The following is a 26,003-nucleotide window of genomic DNA, read 5'->3' on the forward strand; positions in this document are numbered from 1 at the left end:
GACAAATCTCGGGGGGAGATATTGGTGACGCCGATCGCGTCTCGATGAACAGTAAGCAGTGAACCCAGGGTGTTGGTTGGTGCAAACAAAAGCAAGATCTCCAGAGTGTATACTCCGGAGAATTGAGCGAGCGACTAGGAGATAGGGACTCCGAAAACGAAAGGGGGAGGGTAGGGGGGATGAGGGAAGAGCAGAGAAGAGTGAAGAGAGAAAAGGCCCAAGGTGATAAGACGGCGTGGGGAGAGAGTCTGGAAGTGGAACGCTGAACTTTTTGGAAGCAAAAATACGGGGGGTTCTAAAGGTGGAACAGCGGAACGGTCGAACAACAAGTGGAAAATACCGCCGATCCCGCACTATGGTGATCGACCCGGAAGCTGAGCTTTGACGGGGAGAATTGGAATTTGAGGGAGGGGAAGAATGAGATGGGCAAGTGAGAGAGCATGATCGTGTGTAGATGGAGGATGCTTCTTTCACTTCTGAGCTGGCTCTGCTCTACTCATTATATCTATGGTAGGAGCCTTCAATGTTGGTATCGAACCGCCTCGAATAAAGGTATCAGGGATCACGTCCAGGAGGTGGTTTGTGTTGGATGTGTCAGGGGCCGAATCCGCATTAGCGCACACGATTCATGTGAGCGAGAAGAGACAGAGCCTGTATGGTAATAGGATTTCCAGGCCCCCTAAAGCTCCCCGAAGCCAATCAGCAACTGTGAAGGCTGGCAACAAAGTGTGCTATATTTGGGATGTCTCACACAAAGGGCAGGGATGCATGGTCTTCTTGTATGGATGTGACAAGCGTGACGGGTCTTGTTCCGCCACGAACCCCTAGTTTCACTCGCCTCCGAGTACCATTTTTCACTAATATAGACACTATGTATTCGGTACGATCGGCCCACCTTGGATTGATCCTTCGTTTTCTATGTTTATTTTTACCTGGCATTTCGGGCTCTTTTAGCTCTGACTTTCTGACCTGTGTGTTCTTTAACCCCGTCTAGAATGAGTAAGGAGGGTGGCTCATTGCAGATAGATCCTGTCGGTACGGCGGGTGTGTACAGGTGAGCTGTCGCTTCAGGGACCAAGATGATCTGGCGGTGGGGCAGGTTTACCTGAGACTTGCCAGACCCTCACTGGAGCTGCTTGTATAGCGCTGCCGCCTGATTCGCTACCACCCAACACCGTCCAGTCCGGTGTTTACTGTAGACAGCTCGCGCTGCCGCGTTTCAATGGTGCTCAAGCTGGCCATGAATGGAGGTGGATGAGTGAAAATCCCCATGCAACTCACTCGCAGATTGCCCATCTGCCATGCTCCAAAGGATCATGTCCGTATTGTACGGATACAAGACACTCCGTCGAGTGATCTACCCGAGCCTCAAGCACCATCCATCCCCTTCGATGGCTGTCTATTCTTAGCGTGTGACGGGTAATACCCCTAGTGGCCTTAGAACAGACCCTCCGGACCTCTTATCTTTTATCCCCGACTTGCGCTCGCTTTTCCCTTTTGCTTCGGCGACATGATTGTGTTTTCCTCACTCGTTTTCTACTTCCTCGCCGCTTCTCCCTCCCCTCGGATGTTCGAGAATTAATCGTCAACGCTCGACGACCTCCCCCAATGCCCACGATCTCGATCTGTCACTAGGGGCCTTCCATTCCGCCCGGACATTCCTGACTCCACGTTCATTCCCAGGCGTGTCGAGACTCAACTTCGCCCCTCTCAGGTCTGAGAAGGCCTTGACCGGCATACACTCGTTTTATCTCCCCCCTCCATCGCCTTGCCGTGCAGTGGTGTTGACCCTTTTGCCAACATGGCCGGCAACTTGTTGACTGGAGGTGCTCCCGCCCACGCCCAATCCTCGCTTCCCTCGCTCCCCGCACATCTCCAGTCGGACACTCATCTCACAGCCCATCTCGCTAGTCGGTACGTAAATCGCTTCTCGGAACTCGGAGGTATTCGCCCATATGCTAATCCGAAGTAGTTTCCATGTTGGGCTCCCCACTGCTCGCCTATCATCCCAGGCGTTGATTGCCTTGAACACCTATACCTCCGCTTCCAAGGGCCCCGATGGTGCCAAGGAAGGCAGTGCCGCTGGTGAGGCGGAAGACCTTGCCCGGAGAGCCTTCACTCGGCTCGGGGCGCGAGGGGAAAATCAGGCGGTGGTGTTTCTGTAAGTGGACTCCCCGGCAGTCGAGCATCTACCCGATCAGCTGAATTGACTTTCAATGCCAGAGGAGAGAGCGGTTCTGGGAAGACCACCCTTCGCTCCCACATTTTGTCCTCGTTTCTGTCATTTTCGTCCACTCCTCTCTCCTCCAAACTCTCCTACGCCGCCTTTCTGTTCGACACCCTGACCACGACCAAGTCCGTCACCACCCCGACGGCCTCCAAGGCCGGTCTTTTCCTCGAACTGCAATACGATGGCTCATCTTCCGTCAACCCGACATTGATTGGTGGCAAGATAATCGATTATCGCTTGGAACGGAGCCGCATCTCGTCTGTGCCGACGGGTGAGCGCAGTTTCCATGTACTCTACTACCTTCTGGCGGGGACCAGTGCAGCCGAGAAGTCGCACCTGGGCTTTGATAACCCGATTCACATCCAGACGACTGGTGGAGGCTCGGTGAGCCACAAGCGGTGGCGGTATCTGGGCCACCCAACCCAGCTGAAAGTCGGTGTCAATGATACGGAAGGTTTCCAACACTTCAAGACTGCCCTACGGAAGCTCGAGTTCTCCCGTGGCGAGATTGCCGAGATATGTCAGATTCTGGCCAGCATTCTTCATATTGGCCAGTTGGACTTTGCCTCCGGTCAGTCCACCACGACGGCTGCGGAGGAGAGCGGCGGCTACTCCCACGAGGGTGGAGAGACAGTCACCGTGGTCAGGAATAAGGATACTCTTGCCATTATTGCGGCCTTCCTCGGTCTCAGCGTGGAGGCTCTCGAGAACAGCTTGGGATATAAAACCAAGACGATCCACCGCGAGCGTGTGACAGTCATGCTGGATCCAAAGGGGGCTCGGGAAAACGCCGACGCGTTGGCCCGTACGATCTACTCGCTTCTGGTCACCTATATGATTGAGACCGTGAACCAGAAGGTTTGCGCTGCGGAGGATAGTGTAGCCAACACAGTCTCCATTGTGGACTTCCCGGGGTTTGCCCAAGCCTCTGCAACTGGCTCCACGCTGGACCAGCTTCTCAGCAATGCGGCCACCGAGTCGCTCTACAACTACTGCCTGCAATCATTTTTTGACCACAAGGCCGATGTTCTTGACCGCGAGGAGATCGCTGTAGCAGCGACCAGCTATTTTGACAACACTGACACCGTTCGTGGCCTCCTGAAACACGGAAATGGATTGTTGAGCATTCTGGATGACCAGACACGCCGGGGTCGAACCGATTCTCAGTTCCTGGAGAGTCTCCGGAAGAGATTTGAGAACAAAAACCCGGCCATCTCAGTGGGTGGCTCCGCCGCATCTACCGGCTATGTCTCCAACAATGCTCGCAGTGCCTTCACCGTCAAGCACTTTGCTGGTGAGGTTGACTACTCTGTCAGCGGCTTACTGGAGGAGAATGGAGAAGTGATTTCGGGAGATCTGATGAATTTAATGAAATCCACCCGCAGTGATTTTGTCCGAGAGTTATTCGGGCAAGAGGCGCTACAAACCATTTCCCACCCGCGGGAGAAGACCACCATCATGCAAGCTCAAGTTTCGTCTAAGCCACTGCGCATGCCAAGCATGGCTAGACGCAAAATCAACCAGCAGTCGCGCTTAGTCTCTTCGGGAATCTCACGCGCCGACAGCGACGAGCCAGAGGAGAATGACAGTCAAGCAGCCAGCTCCAGGCAAGGTGTGGCCGGCCGAAGAAGCGGACTGATGGCTGGACCCGCCCAAGGCGCAGCTGGCCAGTTCCTTTCCGGACTTGAGATCATTAACAAGTGCCTGAGTTCAACGAACCTCAATCCGTACTTCGTCATCTGTCTCAAGCCAAACGATCGTCGTATTGCAAATCAATTCGATAGCAAATGCGTGCGCATGCAAGTTCAGACCTTTGGAATTGCTGAAATCAGTCAGCGGCTGAGAAATGCCGACTTCAGCGTTTTCCTCCCGTTCGCTGAGTTCTTGGGTCTTGCGGACATCGGGAACGTGGTGGTCGGAAGCGACAAGGAGAAATCCGAGGTCGTTCTGGATGAACGACGATGGCCTGGGAACGAAGCCCGCGTGGGTAGCACAGGAGTCTTCCTGAGCGAACGGTGCTGGGCAGATCTGTCAAAGGTTGGTGAACGTGTTGTTCCGTCCTACCAGATGACAGGCTCCGACCAAGGGGAGGCTTTGCACGCTGCCGGCGGCAACGCCGATGCCAAAGTCCGTCTTCTAAACCCGGTGGATCAATCGCCAGGTGCATACATCTACGGCGACGACACGAAACAAGGCTACTTCGGCAGCCGTGAGTTGGATGGCCGCTCTGACGCTGGAGCGTCCGCCTTTAACTCCGGGGATATGTTCCGAAACTTCGAGACCCGAGAACAGATGTTGGAAAAGGGTAATGAGAAGAACATGGAAGAGGTGGATGACGTTCCGGTCTCGGGATCTCGCAAACGTTGGATGGCCTTGGTCTACATGCTTACCTTCTACATTCCTGATTTTGCGATCAAATTTGTCGGTCGCATGAAACGGAAAGAAGTGCGGGTCGCCTGGCGTGAGAAGCTTGCTATCAATCTCATCATCTGGTTTGCCTGTGGTGTTGCCATTTTCATGATCGTCGCTTTCCCTGGATTGATCTGTCCAACCCAGCATGTGTACTCGAAAGGAGAGCTCAGTACACATAATGGGAAGAAGGGCGAAAATTCCTTCGTTGCCATTCAAGGTGTCGTGTTCAACCTGGGCGAATTCATGCCTTCTCACTACCCGAATATCGTTCCTCAGAAATCTCTGAAGAACTATGCTGGCACTGATGCGAGCAACCTCTTCCCTATTCAGGTTTCAGCGTTGTGCCAGGGAGTGGATGGACATGTAGATCCAAGCGTGCCATTGGATTACCGTTCAAATTTGAATGACTCTTCCTCGACCACAAGTACGACCGATTACGATGTCAACGCTAAGTACCACGACTTCCGTTCCTGGACGAACGATTCTCGTCCAGATTGGTTTTACGAACAGATGGTCATGATGCGATCCAACTACAAGAAAGGATATGTCGGTTATACTTCCCAGTACATGAAGACTCTTGCGGATGACGAAGACAAGAATATTGTTAGCATCAATGGCAAAGTCTACGATATGACCTACTACATTGCCGGACCTCGAGTTCCGCGCTTCCCGGCGGGGAAGAATGGCTCTATTAGCAGTGTCAATACGGACTACATGAGCCCTCTTCTTGTGAACCTCTTCCAGCAGAAGTCTGGCACAGATGTGACCAAGTATTGGGATGGTCTTCCCTTCGATGCTGGCCTGCGCTCACGGATGCAACTCTGTCTCGACAACTTGTTCTTTGTTGGCCATGTCGACACTCGAAATTCAGCCAAGTGTCAGTTCGCGCGGTACTTCATTCTCTCCATTTCGATTTTGATTTGTGCCGTAATCACCTTCAAATTCTTCGCCGCCTTGCAATTTGGAAAGAAGAATCTGCCTGAAAACTTGGACAAGTTTATTATTTGTCAAGTGCCTGCATACACCGAAGATGAAGAGTCTCTCCGTCGTGCCATGGACTCCATGGCCCGTATGCGCTATGATGATAAGCGCAAGCTTTTGCTCGTCATCTGTGACGGTATGATTATCGGTCAGGGTAACGACCGTCCCACCCCCCGCATCGTCTTGGATATCTTGGGTGTACCTGAGACCGTTGATCCCGAGCCTCTCAGCTTCGAGAGTGTGGGTGAGGGTATGAAGCAACACAACATGGCCAAGGTCTACTCTGGTCTCTATGAAGTTCAAGGTCACATTGTTCCCTTCCTGGTCGTGGTGAAGGTTGGCAAACCCTCTGAAGTCTCTCGCCCGGGAAACCGTGGCAAGCGTGATTCCCAGATGGTGCTGATGCGCTTCCTCAACCGTGTTCACTACAATCTGCCTATGAGCCCTATGGAACTCGAGATGCACCATCAGATCCGGAACATCATTGGTGTCAATCCGACCTTTTACGAGTATATTCTGCAGGTCGATGCTGATACCGTTGTTGCTCCGGATGCCGCTACAAGATTTGTCTCAGCCTTCCTATCTGATACACGACTGATCGGTGCTTGCGGAGAAACAGCCCTTTCCAATGCCAAAACGTCCATGGTGACCATGATTCAGGTGTACGAGTACTACATATCTCACAACCTGATCAAGGCATTCGAAAGTCTCTTTGGATCCGTCACTTGCTTGCCCGGCTGTTTCACCATGTACCGCATTCGCTCATCGGATACTGGCAAGCCATTGTTCGTCAGCAAGGATATTGTCGATAACTACTCAGAGATTCGTGTGGACACCCTTCACATGAAAAACCTGCTTCATCTGGGTGAAGATCGTTATTTGACCACGCTGCTTCTCCGACATCACCCCAAGTTCAAGACCAAGTACATTTTCCGCTCCCACGCTTGGACAGTGGCCCCAGAAAGTTTCACTGTCTTCCTCTCCCAACGGCGACGATGGATCAACTCGACTGTTCACAATCTCATCGAGCTGATCCCCTTGCAAGAACTGTGCGGTTTCTGCTGCTTGAGTATGCGTTTTGTCGTCTTCGTCGATCTGCTCAGTACAATCATCCAGCCGGTCACAGTTGCTTATATCATCTATTTGATCGTCTGGCTGGTTAAAGACTCGTCAGTGATTCCATGGACGGCCTTTGTCCTTTTGGGTGTCATCTATGGTCTGCAGGCATTTATCTTCATTCTCCGACGCAAGTGGGAAATGATCGGTTGGATGTTCATCTACATTCTCGCCATCCCCATTTTCACGCTTGCCCTTCCCCTCTACTCCTTCTGGCACATGGATGACTTCTCCTGGGGTAACACGCGTATTATTACAGGAGAAAAAGGCCGCAAGGTGGTCATCTCCAACGAAGGCAAATTCGACCCGTCGTCCATCCCCAAGAAGCGCTGGGAAGAGTACCAGATGGAGCTGTGGGAGGCCCAGACCTCTCGCGACGACCGCTCAGAAGTGTCAGGCTACTCTTACGGTACCCGCACCCACGCCTTCCCGCACTCTGAGTACGGATTTCCTGGTTCCCGGCCTGCGTCGCAGCTCGACCTGCCGCTGCTTGCCTCTGGCTCCCGCCTTTCTGTGGCGCCCTCTGATATGCTGAGCCGCCACATGGATATGGACCTAGGCATGGAGGATCTGAGTCACTTGCCCAGCGACGACGCCATCTTGGCAGAGATCCGCGAGATCCTCCGCACTGCCGACCTGATGGCCGTGACAAAGAAGAGCATCAAGCAGGAGCTCGAACGGCGGTTCGGCGTCAACCTTGACGCCAAGCGGCCGTACATCAATTCTGGTATGTCTTCTGGTTACCTCACTTCAAAAATATCCACTAACATAGATTTCTAGCCACGGAAGCTGTCCTTTCGGGACTTCTCTAGGCTGGTTCCGCAGCCCCGATCCCTAAATTCTTGTTGTATCTCTTAGCGATTTTCAACATGGACGGGGATCCATTCGAAAAATGTTTTAATAGCACTGCTTATCTTTTTTTGTTGCCCTATTTTCTTTTTCATTTTTTGCACGGCCTGGTATTCTTCCATTTCGAGCGACCTTTTTGCATGGATGAGAGCTTCCTCAAGCGTGCGGTTCTATTATCTATTGTTTTTCTGGCTGCCCATCTCTTTTCACTTGAATATTCTTGGCCTGCGAAGTCCATAAGCTGCCGTTTACTTTCCGGGGCGCATAGCATTTCGAATTTGATAATGCCCAGAGCGTGACTCCTCTGGTGTCTAAAGTGTGTTTTGTCTTGTCACTCTGTATCCTCATTCCCACCCCTGTTATCCGTAGAGTCCTCCTGTCACGATTGGCCAGGCGTGTGACTCCAGCTGCTGCGCACAGGCGTTTCTCGCTGCAGAGCTCACAAGCACAAGCATAGGCCGACAGCGCACCACGCCAAGTGGGGGGCTGCAGATCGTCTCTGCGATTGCTTGCGGAGATATCTCGAGTCGTAAACCACCCGGGAAAAGAGTCTGATATTCTCTCCTCCAGATTCTATATAGTCCATACCCCGTACATCCAGACCGAGTCCACCCATCCACAGAAACATCTGGCGCTCCATCCACACCACCATGCCAGACCCCACCACATCCACATCCACATCCACGCAACCACACCAGTCACAGTCTCAGAACCAACAACCACAACACGACAGAGACAAAGACCCAAACCAAGCATCCCACAGCCTCTCCCAATCACCCCCAGAAGACCAGCAAAAGAAGGAAGCCCTCGCCGCATTCACCGCAACCCTCCATTCGGTCGGCACCAACCTCGAAGCTCCGCTCCGCGACCGCGCCGCTACGCTCCAGTCGAATGACGCTGCGCTCGAGCGCCAGGAAGCGGAGCTGGTAGACCACACGCAGAGGCTGGCGAAGCAGAATGCGCAATGGGAGGGGATTGCGGAGGAGACGCGACGCGGGCTGAAGGAGATTGGGGACGTGCAGAATTGGGCGGAGATGATTGAGAGGGATCTGTTGGTGTTGGAGGATATGATGGAGAGCGTGGAGAGGGACGAGGGAGGAGCGAGTGAATATGGGGGAGATGCGGAGGGACATGTAAATGGAAATGGTGGTGCTGAGGCTGGTACTGGTGCTGATGCTGACGGGAACGCGAATGGGAAGAAGAGTGATGCTACCTCGAAGGGGTGGTTGCGCTGGTGGTGATGAAAGTTGGAGATGGGTGGATGCCGTTTGAGAGGTATGATCATTCTTGTTGGTTCGCAGGTATATACCACCCGCTTCGCTAGGTAGGCGTTTCGACAATTGAGGAATCATCAGGAGTCTTCTGCGTCTTCGTTATCGTCTTCATCCTCTTCCTCTCCCTCTCCCTCCACGTATCGCCGCCAAACCTCCAAGCCCCCGTCTTCGCCCTCGTTGTCGGCGTCGCCGTATTCATCCCATTCCTCCCACTGCCCCAGGCTCATCAAGTGCCGCATAGTCGGCCGGCCATGCGGACAGTTCCACGGTTTATCGATGGTACCCATATTCCGCACCACACGCTGCATCTGCCGCGTGGTGAGACTCTTCCCGATCATGATACTCGAGCGACAAGCGCGCATAGCGAACATCTTCCGCACCTTGCCGGGTCTCGGCACCGATATCCCGTTTGTGACGGGCGACTCGGACAACAAAACAATGAGCTCTTCCAAATCCCGCGAGCCGAAAACGACTTCTTTGCTGAGCGGCAACGAGACGAGCTGGCACCGACGCCCGATAGGCTCATCGCCGCTCTCGTCGACTGCTACGATGAACCCGTTCTTCTCCAGGGCAGCGCCGTTCTCGAGCACCACTTCTTCCTCGACGGCGGTCAAGTCCAAGCGTTGCGGGCGGACAAGCCGCTGGTTCTGGACGATCGTCTCGGCCTGGAGTCGCTCGAAATTGAACTTCTCGTCCGAGGCGTGTTGGTCAATGATGAAGAGCTCGTCGTGGTCCTCACCAGGTCGCACGGCGATGATGAAGCCCAAATTGAATTGGCCGACGATGCGCATCTGTGCAAAGTCTGCCTTGCTGACCGTGAGAGATAGGCGGTCTTCCGCAGACTTCTCGTCGCCGAGGTCGGTCTCTTTCTTCCGAGATGCTACATCTCGTGGCCGGAGGTATTTGCGGAGTTGAGCCATCTGCGCTTGGAGTCGCGAGACGGAACCATCGATTGTGCTGATGAGGTGGACCGTAGCGTCGCGATGTAAAGCGCCCTTGTTTATTTTGTTTGCGCGACTAGTATTGTGCTCCTGAGGAAGTACGGCTGTTTCCTCGGCCTGGTGAATAAGATGTTGCACCATTGCATCTTCTTGCGCTTTCTTCTCGGCCTCGTCGATATTGTTTTCGTGGATATCAGCCTTTGTGGCTTCAGGTGCTTCAACAGTTGGCTCTTGGCTGTCAGGAATCTCCGGCTGGTCAGGAGAGGCGTGGTCCTTCTCAGAAACATAATTATCGTCCTCAAGGGTTGGGGCAGAGGGGCCGTCATTGTCCTCTTCCTCCCCTTCCTCCCCTTCCTCCCCTTCCTCCCCTTCGTCTTCCTCTGCCTCTTGATCGATAAAGTCATCCTGTTCAACATCGTCCTTGTCTTCTTCTTCATCTTCCCCATCAGAGACCTGCATCTGACTCCCTGGAGCCGCAAAAGCCTGCATGTGTTTCCCAAATATATTAGGCCGAGACGGCGTGTGGATCCGTCGCTTGCGCGCTGACGACTCTCTAGTAGAAGATCCAAAGTCCGAGGTTCGTTTACGCGGAATGCCACTACCAACCAAAGAGGTCACTGTGCGATCACCGATGGTAATAGTAGCCCTCTCAGCCGGAAGCCGACGAGGTCGTATCCGATCAAAAGCATTCTGAACAATGTTCGGTGTTTCCTCCGTCTCATTAAGTTGTTTATTGGGTGTCGGTTGCAATTCGGATGGTTCTGGTGAACTCTCCGGCGGTATATCAGGGGTTTTTTGATGATTCCTAGGATCTTCAGATGGAACAGATGTAGAATCCAGCTCTGGCTCAGGAGAAGCGGCGGATAGATATGATTGTGGTGGTTGTCGAGGCGTCCTGATGGATTGTGTAGGAGAAGATGGGGCCTCTGTTTGACTTGGTCCGTCCCGAGAGCTCATGAAACGCTTGATCTTATTTTGCACAGCTCGCTGGCTGTCCTCTTCCGACTCTTCCTCGGCAGACTCGGCCGCCGTCTGGTCTCGACTTGGGGTCCCTGTGGTTTCAGAAGCGCTTCGACTAAGCTGCCGCGCAGTGACAAACCCAGGGAGCGAGCCCAAGCCTTGCTGTTTCGGCGTTGGTGTCTTGGAACCAAGCACTTGAGACTGGGGCACCGTCTGATCTGCAGATTCGAATAACTGCCCAAGAGACGTTTTGAGTGACTCGATTAGAGGGCCCGCGTCGTGTAGTAGAATCGTCCGTTTATCTGGCGAGACATTCACATCATAGGCATTCGTGTCCATCTGGAAGTCCGCAAAGACGAATGGCGACTGCGAGACGTTGAACGACTTATAAACCTCATTAAATGCCTTCGCGATCTGGGGCAATCCACATGGCCGCGAGTTCACAAAGAACATCTGCCGGTCTGGAGTCTGCCGCCCTTCCCCAAAAACAGGGCGAGAGATATGGCCACGGACCAGAATCTGATTGAGTTGGGCATCACTTCCAACCCGCTTGGTGGCAGCAGAGGGCTCAAACTCCAACTCCAATTCAAGCGGAATCAGCGCGGACAGCGTTTTCGCTCCGTAGACATTCGCAATATTTTCCTTCGTCGTGCGGTTCGAGTTCGTGGAGAAGACAACCACATTCTTCGTTCTCCCCACGGTGTTGCGGACGCTGAACCGCACGCCAGTGCTGATGCAAGCGTAAGCATGAAGCAAGTTCAGCACCTTGCCGTATTCCCGTTTGATGTTCTTCTCCAATTCGCGCCGCCGAACGGGAAGTCGCTTGAAGATCCCCTCTACGGATGCGGTGGTGCCCTTCTGACCTGCGACGATCTGGGTCTTGCGGAGCTTGCCTGATATTTCGAACTCGAGACGGTTCGCCTTGGGTACTTGGTTTGCCTGGGCGGTCACGACGTGAAAGTCCGCGAGCGCACAGAGCGATGACAGCGCCTCGCCTCGGAAGCCGAATGTGTGGAGGCTCGAGAGGTCATTGAAGGAGGAGAGTTTGGACGTATAATGTTTCAGCGCTGCGTAGGAAGTTGGAAAGTGAGCCCATAGCCCCAAGTCTCCCAGAAATAGCGACTGCAAGTGAGAGATCAGCAACTCACCAACGTTCTCATAGTTGTCCGGAGAGATCCCACCACCGTTGTCCTGCACCTCGATCAAGTCCAGCCCGTTATTCTTGAATCGAACCTCTATATGGAAAGCAGATGTCAGTGAGAAATGCCAATGCAGCCATCGGAGCTCTGCCCAACACACGCACCGATCGTGGTTGCGCCTGCATCGAGACTGTTCTCGACCAACTCTTTCGCGACGGAGCATAGGTCGGTGATGACCTGGCCGGACTGGATTTGGTGGACCTGACGACGGAGCGGATCAGAGAAGAGGTTCCTGCAGAGGTTATTGACGTGCGTACCGAGCGAGCCTCGATGGGCTGGATTGTCGCCATTCTCTCATGCCATGCAGTCGGAAAGAGGCGCGTCGCACTTTACGCGTGGAACGGGTCAACTCCCCGGCGCTCCACTCGCCGCCGATCCGATGATTCTCGTTTCCACGTCGTCGCCTTGCTCTCAATCCGTGGATTTCTTTCCAGCGAACTATTCTAGATCTTTCAACGCGAAAAACACATATTTTACAGACTTGGCCCGTGTGGCACACGCCCTTCCCGAAATCTCTGTTCGTTAGGCATATGGACAAGCACCAGGCTACGAGTCTCCGGGTATACGACTGGAATGGCGAAGCAGAAATCCATTGATATGTCGGATTCCATGCATGACACAACACATATTGGATGTCATCGGGCAACCCGCTCAGATCTGAGACGGTGCAGTGTGTTGAATTCTCCCACGAATCCTGATTCGCCGCATACCCGAAATACCCTCTCATGTCTTGTCCCCTATTTGTGACTGGTATTCAAAGGCTATGCAATCTTATCATGGTTGACCTGAATTATCCAAGAAGCTCATTCATGCTAGTCTGCAAAGCAGAAGGGGGGTGCATGGGTGATCAACATGAAGCCAGAGCAGGATCTATATAGGAACCACATGTGTCAAAAATCTACAGTATCTCCAATCGGGTCGCGCAATACTTTCGGCTCATGATGCCTCTTCCAGCTATTAAAGGGCAATGTTATGCCGAGTAATTGGAACATAGTCGATCTCATCTGGATGAGTATATTCGGACAGGGTTTCCTCGGTCTGATTTGTATCGAGTCCACTCATGATGTTCCTGCGTAGTAAGAAGTCGTTTAGCCATTTCATGCGACAGGCAAAGCATCAAGTAAAAAGAAAGAGGACACAAGAAGAAGGGTAACCTACTTATCAGTGTCGAGAACTTGGAACCCAGGCACGCAGTCGATCGCAGCAATCAAAATATACGAGCCGACGAGGGACCATGTAAGACCGATCAGCACCTCCACGATCTGGATAGGCAGTTGCTTCCAGTTTCTATCAAAGAACACTCCCCCGTCAACTTCCATGCCGCCGTACGCAGCAACCTCTTTCTTCGCGAATAGGCCTGTCATGATGGTTGCAGCAATGCCGCCAATACAGTGCGTGGCAAACGTGTCACCATTGTCAACCCATTTCCACTGTCTGGCTTTCTCTGTAAACTTGATTCGCAAGGCCTGTCGACACAGTATGGCGCCGAATACGCCGAAGAAAAAGGCCGTTGGCAGATCGATGAAGCCGGCAGCTGGGGTGATCATGACCAGTCCGGAGATCGCACCCATGAATATTGAGTCTATTGACCATTTTCCGGTCTCGTAGTAGGTGATGCAAGCCCAGGTGATTGCTCCCGATGAGGCACACAAGTTTGTCACGCATAGCGCCATGATCGACTGAAAGTTGAGCTGGAGGGTGGTGCCAGCATCAAAGGCGAGCCACGACCCCCATATGATGATGAGTGAGAGGAGCTGGTTGAATGAGTTTCCCGGTCGATGGAGTCGGATATGAGACGGAGTGCGCGACTTGGAGCGTCGAGACCCGAAGATAGGATGCGAAAGGTAGATGCTGATAGCAGTCGCCGTAGCACCCGAGCACACATGGACTGGCGTCCCTGGGATTGTGAAACAGGTCAGCTTCCTCTCCTCGTCCTGATCAAATCGTCCAGATGCATTGTCTACCACCAGCAAAGTCCATGACCCCCAGGCTGTTCCCAAGAAAGCCACCTCCCCATACCATATGTGCGAGGGGGCAGTATATAAATGTCGCCCAGAGCTAGCATGTGCATCGATGTTAGTGAAGACTGAGATGTATATCAAGAGCCATTTCCCCACTAAACATACGAAGATAAAAGGAATCATGGGCAGAAGCCTGCCTCGTTCACACATGCCACCCATTGCAATAGCGCACACAGTCGCCTCGAACACTAGTTGGAACTCGCTAAAGAGGATGGCCGGAATTGTTCCCACGGGCTCACTCAAGACGCCAATATGGAAGATGTTCTTGAAACTTCCAAAAACAGCACCCCCTTCACCGTATGCCAAGGTGTATCCAATCACGAACCATTGAATTGAGCAACATGCAATGACGAGCAACCCCGGAAGGGCGGATGAAAGCCCATTTCGTTTCCATGAGTAGCCACCATACGCGATGCCAACCTAGAATTGAAAAAACCACATGAGAATTGAATTACTGAGTTAGGATGTGGTCGCGATTGGTAGCTACAATGAGAACTGACCGTTGGAACAATCGTCCAGCATATCACCGTGCAGAAAAGCACAAACACGGTATCAATCTTGTCGCACGCATCCCAAGCCTCAAGAACCGTGAGACCCATCCTGCTGCAATCTTTTGAGAATGGAAGAATTTGGGCCGTTGTTCACAAAAAACAATAGGGAATTGGATATGGCTTGGGCTAAATAGCGAAATCAAATCTGACTTCGGGTCGAAGCCTGACCGATAGGTTTGTAAAATCGTGCTTAGCAGTAAGTGTACCAAGACCCCAATGATTCAGGTGAGACTCACTCTAACTGCTAATCCTCAATATTGAATAAGCTTGTCTCATCCTGACATTATTGGACTGCCATTCCCCTCACCTTCCTTATCTTTGGAGTACACAGCCTCGGCACGCTCTCATTCGCCGCTTGGTGGGCGGGGATAACCATCTAGTATCTGCAGGGCCGATAAGAGACCTTGGAAGAACCCAGACGACCACTGGTCCAATCCAAAGCGAGGGTGAAAGATATTGCTGGAGGTCGTGATTGGCAAATCGGGTCGGTTAACCCTGCACAGGGTGTACCTGCCTAAGTAGGCAAGAAGCTGTTTGGATATTGCCATCGTCGAAGTGTAAGTAAATCACTGAAATCAATCCCCGCGTAGGTAGATAGGACCTACAGGGGCTGTTGCAAACAGGTCCAAACCGTCAAGCTCTATTAGAATGCCGTCTACGTATGTCCAGCACGGCTCGAGTCAAGAGATGGAAGTCACCACACCATCACTAACATCTCTTCTTCCGAGTTTAAGTTACGACTTGAGTCTGACTTATTTGAAGCGGATGGCATTGCGGTCAGCCGTACGGTATATCCAAAATGAACTCAAGAAAACCCGCTCAGAACGCCCAGAACAGATATAGCCAAACCCCGATCAACAACTCAAGCACCAAAGCGATCGGGCAGCACGACCGGCGCGACCAGAGTCCAGAGATAGATTGCATAGCACACCCAGGAGCTGACGATCTTGGTCCAGCTGGCCCAGTAGGTGCGGCCCACCGGCGCAAAGTCCATGGTGGTGTCGACTTGCAGGCCCTGTGCTAGCAAAGTAGCCACCCAAGTCGTGGCGAGGAAGAAGATGATGTGGAACAGAGAGTAGTTGTATTGGGTCGAGCCACGCTCGTCATCCTTGCTGCTGGTCTCAAACTCGTCTTCATCGTCGCTCTCGTCCAGAGCACTAGCCGGCAGACTGCCGCTCTCGACAGCGGCGCGCAGAGCCTCAGCGCGCATCTCCCGGCGGCTGTTGGGCTGCTGCGTGACCAGTCCATGCTCGTTGTCTTCGGTGCCCAGCTGAATGTATCTATGGCCGCCCTTGGATCCCAAAGCAATGCCCTGCGTGGCGGCCCGGGTGGTCGTATAGGCGATAGTGGCCATGGTAACAATTGCACCCAAGATGATTGTAACGGTTCGGGTACCACTGGAGCGAATCAAGGGGTTGCAGTTGTTGTCATCGGGCTCCATCGAGACAGCAGAAAGGGTCAGATAAGTGCAATAGACAGTGACCATTGCGGCTTGCGCTAATCCAGCACGGGGGTTGGACTCTTGAACGGCCGGTTGGACCGACACGAGGGAAACGATCAGGAAAACGATCAGATTAACCTGGACAGCGGCGTTAGTTCAGGCCGAAAGGACGGAGTAGACCGGAGGGATACATACTGTAATCGCAGCCTGGTTCATAGAGCACCCGCTCTTGGCGAAGAAGATATACATCAAGATCGTCATGACCATGGAGGCCAAGTACATGCCAAGGGTCGACCCGATGAGCAGTCCGCGCCACAGGCGCGAGTCACTGTCCTCAATCTTCTGAAGACACAACTCGGCCCAGGAGTGCGCAAGGTCCACCAAGAGGATCAGCCCCAGCAGCAGGAAGAGCATGGCGCAGAAGAACGCGATGTAGTTGCCGTAGACAAAGAAGAAGGATTCGGGAATGAAGAAAGACATCACCACAAATCCCAGCCAGAATACGACCTTTGGACCCCAAAAGCCATTCTGGATGGCGGCACGGCTATCTCTGGAGGTCCTGACACCGAGGAGCAAGAGGGCGAGGATCAGGTGGAAGAGACCGAGGCCGAAATTGATCCGGTGAACTGCCACCCAGCCGTGACATTCCTTGCCATCGCATCGAATTTCCATATAATCGAGAGTAAGGTGCTGCAGCTTTTTCAGAGCCCAGGGGGTGAGCATGATCCAAGAGACAATCGAGTTGATGAGGAGGATGAAGGCATAGGCGATTCGAGTCGCCATACTGTAGTGGTGTTAGTCTGACAAGCCTACCTCTAAGCACCAAGCTATCTAGCTCCCATACCTGTTCTGAAATTTTCCGCATGCGCTGCAAACTGCAGAGCATGTCGCAGCACCGCAGCATGATCCACCGATGGTCATGAGCTGTTTGGAAAACGGGCGTCAGCGAAGCGCTCAACGGAGGGCTCGGAGGCAACATACCGTGCCGACGCTCGGCACTGCCAGAAGAGGCAGAGATAAAAGAGCGCCCATGATGTGTGTTGGGTGTCCACGCAGATCAGATCGCAGGCTAACTTGGTTCTCGAGGCGTGAGGCGCGGGTACCTGAGGAGGCAAGTGGAGTTGCAGCGTTGATCCTCATCCTCATCCCAGCCCGCCTTCGTCATTCCATGCCATGTGACCCTGACATAAGCAACAGCGGCTTTGCAGTTTACGGCTAAGATTACGAAGTATGCTCGTATAGAGAGAGTGACGGTCGCACAATCCCGGTTAATTCTTGCATGCTCACTTCCTCGCTGAGATTATGGCATCGCCATGCAGAACTGAGGGAAGAATCACCATGAGGCAAGGAAAATACATGGGGGCCAATCCAATGGAGCCTGTTCTATGCGATGGTGCTCGCCTGATTTCTCCCATCATTTTCGATCGAGAACTGCGCAGAAAGACCTCTTTCGCCGGCCACCATGTCGAAACTCACAATCCAGCAGAGTGCATCATTGATTGGATACATATATAGTTAGATCAGTAGTCCATCTATGCCGTCACCCTTTGCTGCAACCATCAGTTATACGCAGCAATTAATCCGTTGCGAGACTAGCATGGAAGCATGGGGGAATTGCTTGGCGCTCGGCAACAGCCCGTTATCGTGGCCTCCCCGTAGGCCGATGACGACGCTCCTGAATCTGCGTCCTGTCCCTCGTTGACTGACTCGTGGCTTCTGCGCTCTTTCATTCTCTTGTCTTTTCTCTTTCCCTACACGGGTCCGATGCCCTTTCGCTGATCCATTTCTCCTTTCCCTACCGAAATCCCGAACGATCCTCTCCGATAAGACGCGTGCTCGACTCGCTTCGCACCCGCTCTGTACTACTACACATTGAATAGGGACGGATTGCAAGAAGGGAAACAGAGTGCTTGAACCTTGCCAGCATGACTGGCTCCCTCCATACGACCGCCCGGGTCATCTCCGTGGCCGCAGGCACTCTGGTAGCTCTGTCCTGCGGAACGAATGTTCGTGTCTCGGTCTTGGCTTCTCCCTGTGAGGTGGATGATGGCTCACGCTCTCTAGTATGCCTATTCAGCATGGGCGCCACAGTTCGCGCATCGGATGAAGCTGTCATCAACCGAGAGCAACCTGATCGTGAGTCGTGCGAGCAATTCCGCCTCTTGAGATGGTGTTAACAGGCTCGCAGGGCGCGGCCGGAAACCTTGGCATGTATGCCATGGGAATTCCCATGGGTTTGTTGACCGATTCGAAGGGCCCCAGACTGAGCGCGCTGGTAGGCTCGATCTGCCTTGGACTTGGATACTACCCGATCTATCTTTGTACGTGCCCCGCCCTTGACTGCTGGACGAGAGTGGGTACTCATCTATGCAGCTTATCAACACGGAGAGGGCTCGGTTCCCATTGTTTTACTGTGCTTTTTCGCTTTCCTCACGGGCACGGGTGGCTGTTCAGCTTTTGCAGGTGCCATCAAGACGGGTATGTCGGACCTACCTCTTAAACCAGCAGATTAAGAATTAACTTTCGATCGCTACAGCGGCATCCAACTTCCCCGACCACCGTGGCACCGCAACCGCCTTCCCACTGGCTGCCTTTGGACTCAGTGCTCTGTTCTGGTCCAACGTGTCGACTTTCATCTTCAAGGATGACACCGGTCGCTTTCTCCTACTCCTCGCTCTCGGAACTTCAATTCTCTCCTTCGTGTCGATCCCATTCCTCCGAATCTTCGCTAGCGAATCCTACTCATCAGTCCCTCACCATGGCTCCGGAGAGTCCACCCAGTCGCAACGGATGCGCCGTCCCAGCATTGCGACGGAAAACGCCGAAGACCCGGGACTGCATAATTCCACGGCTTTCGATCACGACCAGTCGGCCCATGCACGCACACATTCGACTGCTTCGAACCACCGAGCGGGAGGCTACCAAAACGACAACGATGAAACCTCGTCTTTAGTGTCCAAGAACGGTGCCCGGCCATCCTTTGATACCTTGGACGATGATTATCTGGATGATATTGCTTTCGAGGTGCATCACCCGGACATCAGAGGCGTTGCCATGCTTCGGCATGTCGAATTCTGGCAGCTGTTTCTGACAATGGCGCTTCTGTCGGGCATTGGATTAATGACGATTAACAACATTGGCAACAGCGCCAAGGCTCTGTGGTTGTACTATGACGACAGTGCCACGTCCAAGTTCATCCAACAGCGACAGGTCATGCAAGTTTCTGTTCTCTCCTTTGGCAACTTCCTCGGGCGTCTCTTCAGCGGCATCGGCTCTGACATCCTGGTCAAGAAACTCCACATGTCCCGGATGTGGTGTCTTTTTATCTCAGCTGTCGTTTTCACCCTCACCCAGCTCGCTGGTTCTTCCATCTCTAACCCGGACACCCTCGTCTTCGTTTCCGCCTTGACCGGCGTTGCGTACGGCTTCTTGTTTGGTGTTTTCCCTTCACTGACTGCCCAAACATTCGGAATTGGCGGTCTTTCCCAGAACTGGGGCGCCATGACCCTGGCCCCAGTGCTCAGCGGAAACGTTTTCAATCTTTTGTATGGCGCCATTTATGACCGCCATTCGGTCATTGGTCATGACGGTGACCGTGAATGTCCCGATGGACTGGCCTGCTACCGGATGGCCTATTACATGACCTTCTTTTCTGGCCTTGCTGGCATCGGAGTGTGCTTGTGGAGTATCTTCCGTGAGAAGCGGGTCAACAACGCTGGGCACAAGAAGGCTGATCACCGAATCGTATAAGCAGCACTTCTCTTGGCAATATTGCAACCAGCCAGTGTGGAGCTTTTCACGACCTTAAAATTACGCTGCTGCTCTTTCCTCGTTAATCTCGAATACTTGTTTGCTTTGTTGATGCCATTGTGCTTCTGACGATCAACCATCGCGGGCTCAACTGTGTTTCTGGCCTGCTTTACTAGCCAATCTGGTGCCAGCACCCTGCATTCTTTTTTAGTTTTCTTTCTCTATAGACTTGACTCTCCGAGCGTCTCCATTCTCTCAAAGCCATTCGAGCGGCTTGATATCTCATTATTCTGTTTTGCTTAATCTTGAAGCTGTATATATTGTTCAACGCAGGGTACTAGACCGCGAATGTTTATTCCATTATCTATCTTTCTATCTCGAACCCAATAATTCAGATGCGCTATTATACAATCGTTGCGTCTAAAGCTCAGACCTTATGGAAAATCCAAGCTACCAAGGATACAATCCATCTTTGTGAAGGAACTTCCCCGCTTCGGCATCTCTGTGGCCCATGATTATCGCCATTATTCCTTTCGCTGATTCAGCGGGATCACCGGCATGGCCCTGGGCATTGATAGCGTCGTCGGACGTACCTCGCAGGTTGGATCGCACCAGCCCGGGGCAAAAAGCAAAGATTCGAATGTTGCTGCTGCGGAGCCGTTTGTGCAGCTGAACGGTCATCGTGTTCAACGCAGCTTTGCTCATTCGGTACTCATCCCATCCAGGCGCGCTGTGGACACTCCGCGGGTCAAATGCAAGAGTGACCGAGCCCAATGCGCTGGAAACCTGGACGAGACGTGGACTGCTGGATTGAAGAAGAAGGGGCGCAAAATCCTCAGAGACCGCAGTCGCCCCAAAGACATTTGTTGAGAACGATTGTCGATTCAGTCATGATTGAAGTGAAGAGACAATTCGTGGGAGAACAGAGCTTGGAAGGATACCTGCGCAGTTTTCCTGGTCCAATATGCTAGGATCAGGACGATTGGGAATACATAGATATCCGTTCGACCAAAATGGTCTTGATGCACTCCCACATCACGATGAATTGGTGATGAGCGGACTTGGACCGGAGACCGAAGGTTCCACAATTGTAGTCGGCAAGCGATAGCATTCCTCGTCCAGCTCAGACAGGCCGCATGCACCACATGGCGGACTTTGCGGGTTTATATCGGGAGAGCCCGACCTTGTTCGTCACTGAGGCCCGGCTTTATATCGATACTCCGGTGCCAGCTCTGCGAATGAAACCTGTCTTTTCTCGTCAACATTCCTCCCTCCTCCATCACTGTCACCATCGCCGCTGTCGGCCACAAATATCATGGCTATAACCTGGTTCAACGGAGGTTGGCACCGGCTTTGCAACCTGCGATGGGCTCTTCCCCATTCTGCCCAGTTTCCCGCAACTTCTTTGCTTTCCCCTCCATCGTTATCTCTTCTCTATACTTCGCCAGGTTTCTTGTTTAAGAGTATCATACGTCGATTCTAGGATTGCTTACTGGACGAGATTGACATGTTCAATGATATCAGATCTTATATTCCGTAACTGAGCTCCACAAGTTAAATCGAATTTATGATCCCCATAGTATCACGTCTGGCAGATGTATATCTCGCTAGCCCGGGCCACCTCACATTAGACGCCTCAGTTGCCACCAGTCAGTGCCGAGAAATCAGTTTCCTGGCAATATTCCCGGAACGAAGTCATCTTCACGCCGAACTATCGAAAGATTATCAACATCGCCGAGTGGCAACAAGACCGAGCGGGGAGGAACACCTACCTTATCGGGGCGTACGACTGCAGAATCGGTACCTTCGTACCCAAACTCCCACGCAAACAGCACATTGTGAGCGAATTCATGACCAAGCCCGCCAGGAAGCAGCTCGCAGAACCTGTCGTAGGAAAGCCCGTCGTAGCCACCGTACTTGAGGCCTTGGGTTTCACAGAAGGTCCGCAGGTAATCCGACCATGAGACGTACTCTCCAACCGCAAATAAGTTGACGTTCGGCTCTGCTTCAGCAATTGCCTTGACGCAGGGACCCAGATCCTTGCGGACGTGTCCGAACGGAATGCCCTTGTCACCTGCACCAATGCCTGCCATTCGCCAGGTGCCATCAGCTACCTATACAAGGGGTTAGCCCACATACCTGAAATGACACTTTCCGGAGACAGTGATCTCTTCCATACCTTCTTGGGGGTGGTAGGAAGTCCCCACTCCCAAGGGAGCTGGAAGTAAATGGGCGCCTGGATCTGTGAGAACTTTCCAGCGAGGCCTGGGAGGCTCTGGGCATAGATAGCAGCGTCTGCTTTGCCGTCCATGTGGTACAGCTTGTCAAACTTGCCCTTACTGGAGGCCTTTGCATGGGCCATGGAGCTGAAGATGTATCGGGAGAGACCAGGGACCGTCGCCGCAGCGTCGGCGAGATTCTTGCCCTGCTGCAGCTCGACTTCGTGGCAGTATTCCACGACCTCTTGGGTGGGCTTCTTTTTCTTCTGGGTTTCGGGGTCTTGGAAGATTGTCCAGAAGTCGGTGACACCGAAAATGATGTCGGCTCCCGCAAAAGCTTGCTTCAATGATGCCACGTCGTCAAGGTCGCCTTGGACGATTTCAATTCCCTTTGCCGCCCATTGCCTGGCCTTTTCGGACGCAGGGTTGCGTGTCACACCGCGGATCTTCCAACCGTCAGTTTGAAGGTAGGTGTCGGCGACGGAACTTCCCTGTAACCTGCGTATTAGTAAACTGGGGAGACATGCGAAGTCATTTAAACCTACCTGCACGCCGGTTATACCGAGAATAACTATCAGACGCGACATAGCGGAGGAAATAGGTCGTGCAGCGGGAGGATTGAAAAATGACGGTGAGAAGTATGCTTCAATGAACCAAGGCCTTAGAATTTCTCGGGTTCCGATAATCGACTTTGAGGTATTCCTGGAAGGCTTGGAACTCATCGCGGCCGAACATGGCTACTTATACATTGGACAGGTGGCCCGGCAACACGCCAAGTTGCTCGTGGCTTCGCGATTGATAATCTGCGTCCCTGCGGTCAATGGCTTGGTAATAATGTGACGACCTCGGGCAGTTTCCAGCGCCGAAATCTCATTTATCTCGATACTGCAGCATTAGCATCGAGTTTCTCGTCTAGAGACGGTTGATCTCTTGCTGAATGCGGGTCAGGCTGGAGAGCGCCCCACTTAGTGTGCGTTTAAGTCACGTGAGACCCCACCACCCCGGGGGGGACCTACATCCAAATCGGGTTAGCGTGGATGGCTCACTGTTTTCCCAATCGGGACCGTTTAGTTCTCTGCTGCGGTGTGTGAACGACCTGACCGGTTGTAGCGTCTAGTTCCTTCCATGCATTTGCGACATATCGGAGTCCGGCCTTTGAATTATTAATATCGGATTCGGCGTGCAAGTGATAACGCCGACCTCGAGTACTTAAGTGTGGGTGTCTTGCCCTGACATTGCCATTCGTTGCCAAGGTTTGATCATCGCATTTCTCTGTTGCTTATCTGAACCAATTTTCTATCTTCTATATCGCTCTATTGGCCGGCAAAATGGCTCTCACCAAAGATCTGTCCACCACCTACGACCAGTTCCTTCAGAATGCCCCGAAGGAGATCTCTTCCGTCATCACGGGCGCGGTCAGCAACTTCAAGACCACCTACGACCCGGCAAAAGCCATTCAGCCCGGCACTACCTTTCCCAAGTTCCAGCTGAGCGATGCGACCGGCAAGCAAATCAAACTGGATGACCTCCTGGCCAAGGGGCCCATCCTGATCTCCTTTTACCGGGGAGAGTGGTGTCCCTTCTGCAATCTCGAGCTGCGTGCGCTCCAAAGCCACCTAGACGAGTTTCACCAAAAGGGCGTCACGTTGGTCGCTGTGTCTCCAGAGCTACCAGACCAATCGCTGTCCACGTCCGAGAAGCTGTCCTTGAAGTTCCCCGTGCTTTCGGACGTCGGCAATCAGCTGGCGAAACAGCTCGGCCTCTTGTTCGCTCAGCCTGAATCCATGCGAAGCGTCTATGGCGCGTTTGGTGTGGACTGGAAACAGCGCTACGGAGACGACCGTCTGGAGGTCCCGGTGCCTGCCACTTTTCTGGTGGACAAGAACGGGATTGTGCGCAACTCCTTTGTGAACCCTGAATATCAGCATCGCCTGGACCCCGAGACGGCCCTCCAGTGGATTGAGAAGCTTTGAACGTAGCTCTTGCTGTCTCTCGCACTCGTCGGAGCCTGGTTCAGCGCAGACATGGATGTTGGGAGAGGGAAGAAGGGGAGGAGAGAACGAGGGCCAGGTAATCAGTATCGCTTAGTGATTTAGCTTCACGTGGATATCTTCACTCAATCTAAACTCATTCAGTGAACCAATAGCTGCTGCCGGTACTTTCCTCTAGCCTAAAGAAAGAAAATGTAACGCAACGATCAGTGTTCTATCTGACAGTAGTATTATGCCTTAGACAGTCCTTAGGTTAGCTTGTAGTCTCTCTATGGTACTATATCAATTTTCTGTTAGCTTCTGGTCTGTTTTGCCAGGCCTTGTTTCTCCCCTCTTGTCACAAAATCTAAGGCTAAAGACTGTTATCAGGGACAAAAGAGATATATGGTATATCTACAATTCGCCCTTGGGAAAGATTGTTCTGGTTACCCCTTAAAAAAGTTCCGGAGCCTCGACAGGGTTTGGAATTTAGGAGATGAGAATACATATATAGGGAGCATGAATGATTTGGCCGAGCAAAGAACAAAACAAGTGGTACCGCGACTATATAGAAAAGCTATCATATTTATAGTTAGGCAGAATAACTATAGATATCATCTTGTAGGACAAAAGGACATAGGGAGCATGCTCTGTCAAGCTTTGCCACACTCAATTGTGGTGGTTTGCTGCATTCAGTCACTCTCCTCCTCATCAGTGGATGAGTTTCCCAAATTGAAATCAGAATATGCGCGTAAGGCAATCGCCAGCAGAATGCTACCCACGTCCTCCATATCCCTTCTCGCCGTTGTATTCCAAGGTCCGAATTCATGCATTTTGAGAAACGGACGGGGCGAGCCCGGGGGGAGCGTGTTGTTCAGATATTGAATATAGCTGTCGTCATACTCCGCAAAGGTGACGAATATCTGATGACGGTCCTGCGATACATGAAGGCGACTAAGCTTGTAAGTAACAGAGCCAGGTATTGAAGCTGGGAAGATCGAGGAAAACGCTCAAAATTCAGACAAAAAAACAGGAAAGCATAAGTACTGCTTAATAGGGCACGGAGAAATGAAGGCGACTTACCGACCCGGAAGATTCAAAATGCCGGTGGGATCAGGGTCTGATTTTATCCACGCAACCATCTGGGCAGCCTCTTGCATGCGAATAGGAATCCGCTTCTTCTCCCTCAACATTGGCTTCACTTCAATCAATGCGCGTACCCTGTCTGAGGAACCCCTATCCTCAAGGTACCCATCGGTTCGTGCTTCAAAGAAGGCCCGTTGGAATTCTGCCTTGAACGATTTGCGGTGCAAAGTCCAGTCGCTTGCCTGGGGAAAGTGCATGCTCAGTGCATTTAAGAAGTCCACTAGGGCGGTGTTGACGATCTGCTCATCCTTTGTTTGTGGATACATCAGATGTGCAACCTCGACAGGCCCCGGAGAATAAAATGGTGAGTCGCCAGAACCTGGAGTATCCCCAACTTCTAATAAGTCTGAAAATCCGCCTGTTGACTTCGTCGGGGTTTCGAGTTGGGCTTCCCGCAATTTTTGCTCTAAGCTACCCATCTTGGAGCGTGTTCGATTAGCAATGGGTGAGAATGCCACATTCGATCGGAAGACCTCATCACTGGATGCCGCAGCCTGTGACTGATACTTTCTGGCCAAGGCAAATGTTCCTTCACGAATAGGGCCGCTTGGGAAACTTTGCCGGTAGTTGGTCCAGGATTGGAACGTTGCAAGCAGCCTCTCCGCTTCTCGTTTCCATGGCTCCAGTTCGAATTGGTTTAGGCGAAGATCTCGAGTATTTTCTGAGGTCCAGAGAACTTGGAGCAACAAGTATTGCCTCTCGCTGATGGTGGATGCAGAGGTGAGGGTGGCATCGTGAATGGTCGAATTGGAGACGTTGTACTGAACTGCCCAGGCATTCCATGTATCTTTGTCCCAGGGAAGATCATCATTAGGGGATTTTGGTGCCATGATAGTGCGCAGACTACTTTATCAGAAGGACGATTCAGGGAGGATGCGAACGGGAGCAGGGGGTGAAGTTTCCAGAGTAGATCTTGCGTACTAGGTAGAAGAACGGAGGAAGC

The 26,003-nt window shown here is 52.5% G+C and overlaps 10 protein-coding genes across 10 annotated transcripts; 5 read left to right on the top strand and 5 right to left on the bottom strand.

Moving 5' to 3' along the window:
• Positions 1-1,801: 1,801 nt before the first annotated feature.
• Positions 1,802-7,551, top strand: chsE (chitin synthase class Va; the record flags this gene model as incomplete). The annotated part of the gene is made up of 4 exons (XM_056943376.1): positions 1,802-1,914; positions 1,973-2,161; positions 2,224-7,466; positions 7,520-7,551. 4 exons carry the CDS (start codon positions 1,802-1,804, stop codon positions 7,549-7,551), a joined length of 5,577 nt encoding a protein of 1,858 aa, XP_056800259.1.
• A 687-nt stretch (positions 7,552-8,238) lies between these two features.
• On the top strand, positions 8,239-8,829 carry N7459_004193 (uncharacterized protein; the record flags this gene model as incomplete). Its single annotated transcript, XM_056943377.1, has 1 exon — positions 8,239-8,829. The coding sequence occupies one exon, from the start codon at positions 8,239-8,241 to the stop codon at positions 8,827-8,829; it is 591 nt and encodes a 196-aa protein (XP_056800260.1).
• A 110-nt stretch (positions 8,830-8,939) lies between these two features.
• N7459_004194 (ATP-binding mismatch repair protein PMS1) lies at positions 8,940-12,252 on the bottom strand (the record flags this gene model as incomplete). Its single annotated transcript, XM_056943378.1, has 3 exons — positions 8,940-11,998; positions 12,067-12,163; positions 12,220-12,252. 3 exons carry the CDS (start codon positions 12,250-12,252, stop codon positions 8,940-8,942), a joined length of 3,189 nt encoding a protein of 1,062 aa, XP_056800261.1.
• A 667-nt stretch (positions 12,253-12,919) lies between these two features.
• N7459_004195 (ammonium transporter) lies at positions 12,920-14,582 on the bottom strand (the record flags this gene model as incomplete). Its single annotated transcript, XM_056943379.1, has 4 exons — positions 12,920-13,031; positions 13,121-13,896; positions 14,089-14,403; positions 14,484-14,582. The coding sequence occupies 4 exons, from the start codon at positions 14,580-14,582 to the stop codon at positions 12,920-12,922; spliced, it is 1,302 nt and encodes a 433-aa protein (XP_056800262.1).
• Positions 14,583-15,396: 814 nt separating this feature from the next.
• Positions 15,397-17,007, bottom strand: N7459_004196 (serine incorporator domain-containing protein; the record flags this gene model as incomplete). The annotated part of the gene is made up of 4 exons (XM_056943380.1): positions 15,397-16,113; positions 16,171-16,759; positions 16,820-16,899; positions 16,957-17,007. The coding sequence occupies 4 exons, from the start codon at positions 17,005-17,007 to the stop codon at positions 15,397-15,399; spliced, it is 1,437 nt and encodes a 478-aa protein (XP_056800263.1).
• An 893-nt stretch (positions 17,008-17,900) lies between these two features.
• On the top strand, positions 17,901-19,725 carry N7459_004197 (uncharacterized protein; the record flags this gene model as incomplete). Its single annotated transcript, XM_056943381.1, has 4 exons — positions 17,901-18,111; positions 18,156-18,296; positions 18,349-18,453; positions 18,512-19,725. The coding sequence occupies 4 exons, from the start codon at positions 17,901-17,903 to the stop codon at positions 19,723-19,725; spliced, it is 1,671 nt and encodes a 556-aa protein (XP_056800264.1).
• Positions 19,726-20,283: 558 nt separating this feature from the next.
• N7459_004198 (uncharacterized protein) lies at positions 20,284-20,595 on the top strand (the record flags this gene model as incomplete). The annotated part of the gene is made up of 2 exons (XM_056943382.1): positions 20,284-20,384; positions 20,451-20,595. 2 exons carry the CDS (start codon positions 20,284-20,286, stop codon positions 20,593-20,595), a joined length of 246 nt encoding a protein of 81 aa, XP_056800265.1.
• A 766-nt stretch (positions 20,596-21,361) lies between these two features.
• N7459_004199 (CAZyme family GH35) lies at positions 21,362-22,531 on the bottom strand (the record flags this gene model as incomplete). Its single annotated transcript, XM_056943383.1, has 4 exons — positions 21,362-21,436; positions 21,498-21,839; positions 21,905-22,435; positions 22,490-22,531. 4 exons carry the CDS (start codon positions 22,529-22,531, stop codon positions 21,362-21,364), a joined length of 990 nt encoding a protein of 329 aa, XP_056800266.1.
• Positions 22,532-23,272: 741 nt separating this feature from the next.
• On the top strand, positions 23,273-23,917 carry N7459_004200 (peroxiredoxin-like family protein; the record flags this gene model as incomplete). Its single annotated transcript, XM_056943384.1, has 1 exon — positions 23,273-23,917. One exon carries the CDS (start codon positions 23,273-23,275, stop codon positions 23,915-23,917), a length of 645 nt encoding a protein of 214 aa, XP_056800267.1.
• Positions 23,918-24,993: 1,076 nt separating this feature from the next.
• On the bottom strand, positions 24,994-25,890 carry N7459_004201 (uncharacterized protein; the record flags this gene model as incomplete). Its single annotated transcript, XM_056943385.1, has 1 exon — positions 24,994-25,890. The coding sequence occupies one exon, from the start codon at positions 25,888-25,890 to the stop codon at positions 24,994-24,996; it is 897 nt and encodes a 298-aa protein (XP_056800268.1).
• Positions 25,891-26,003: the final 113 nt, after the last annotated feature.

This window comes from Penicillium hispanicum (assembly GCF_028827665.1).
Source record: "Penicillium hispanicum strain IBT 35686 chromosome Unknown utg000004l_segment0_segment0, whole genome shotgun sequence".
NCBI classification, from domain to species: domain Eukaryota; kingdom Fungi; phylum Ascomycota; class Eurotiomycetes; order Eurotiales; family Aspergillaceae; genus Penicillium; species Penicillium hispanicum.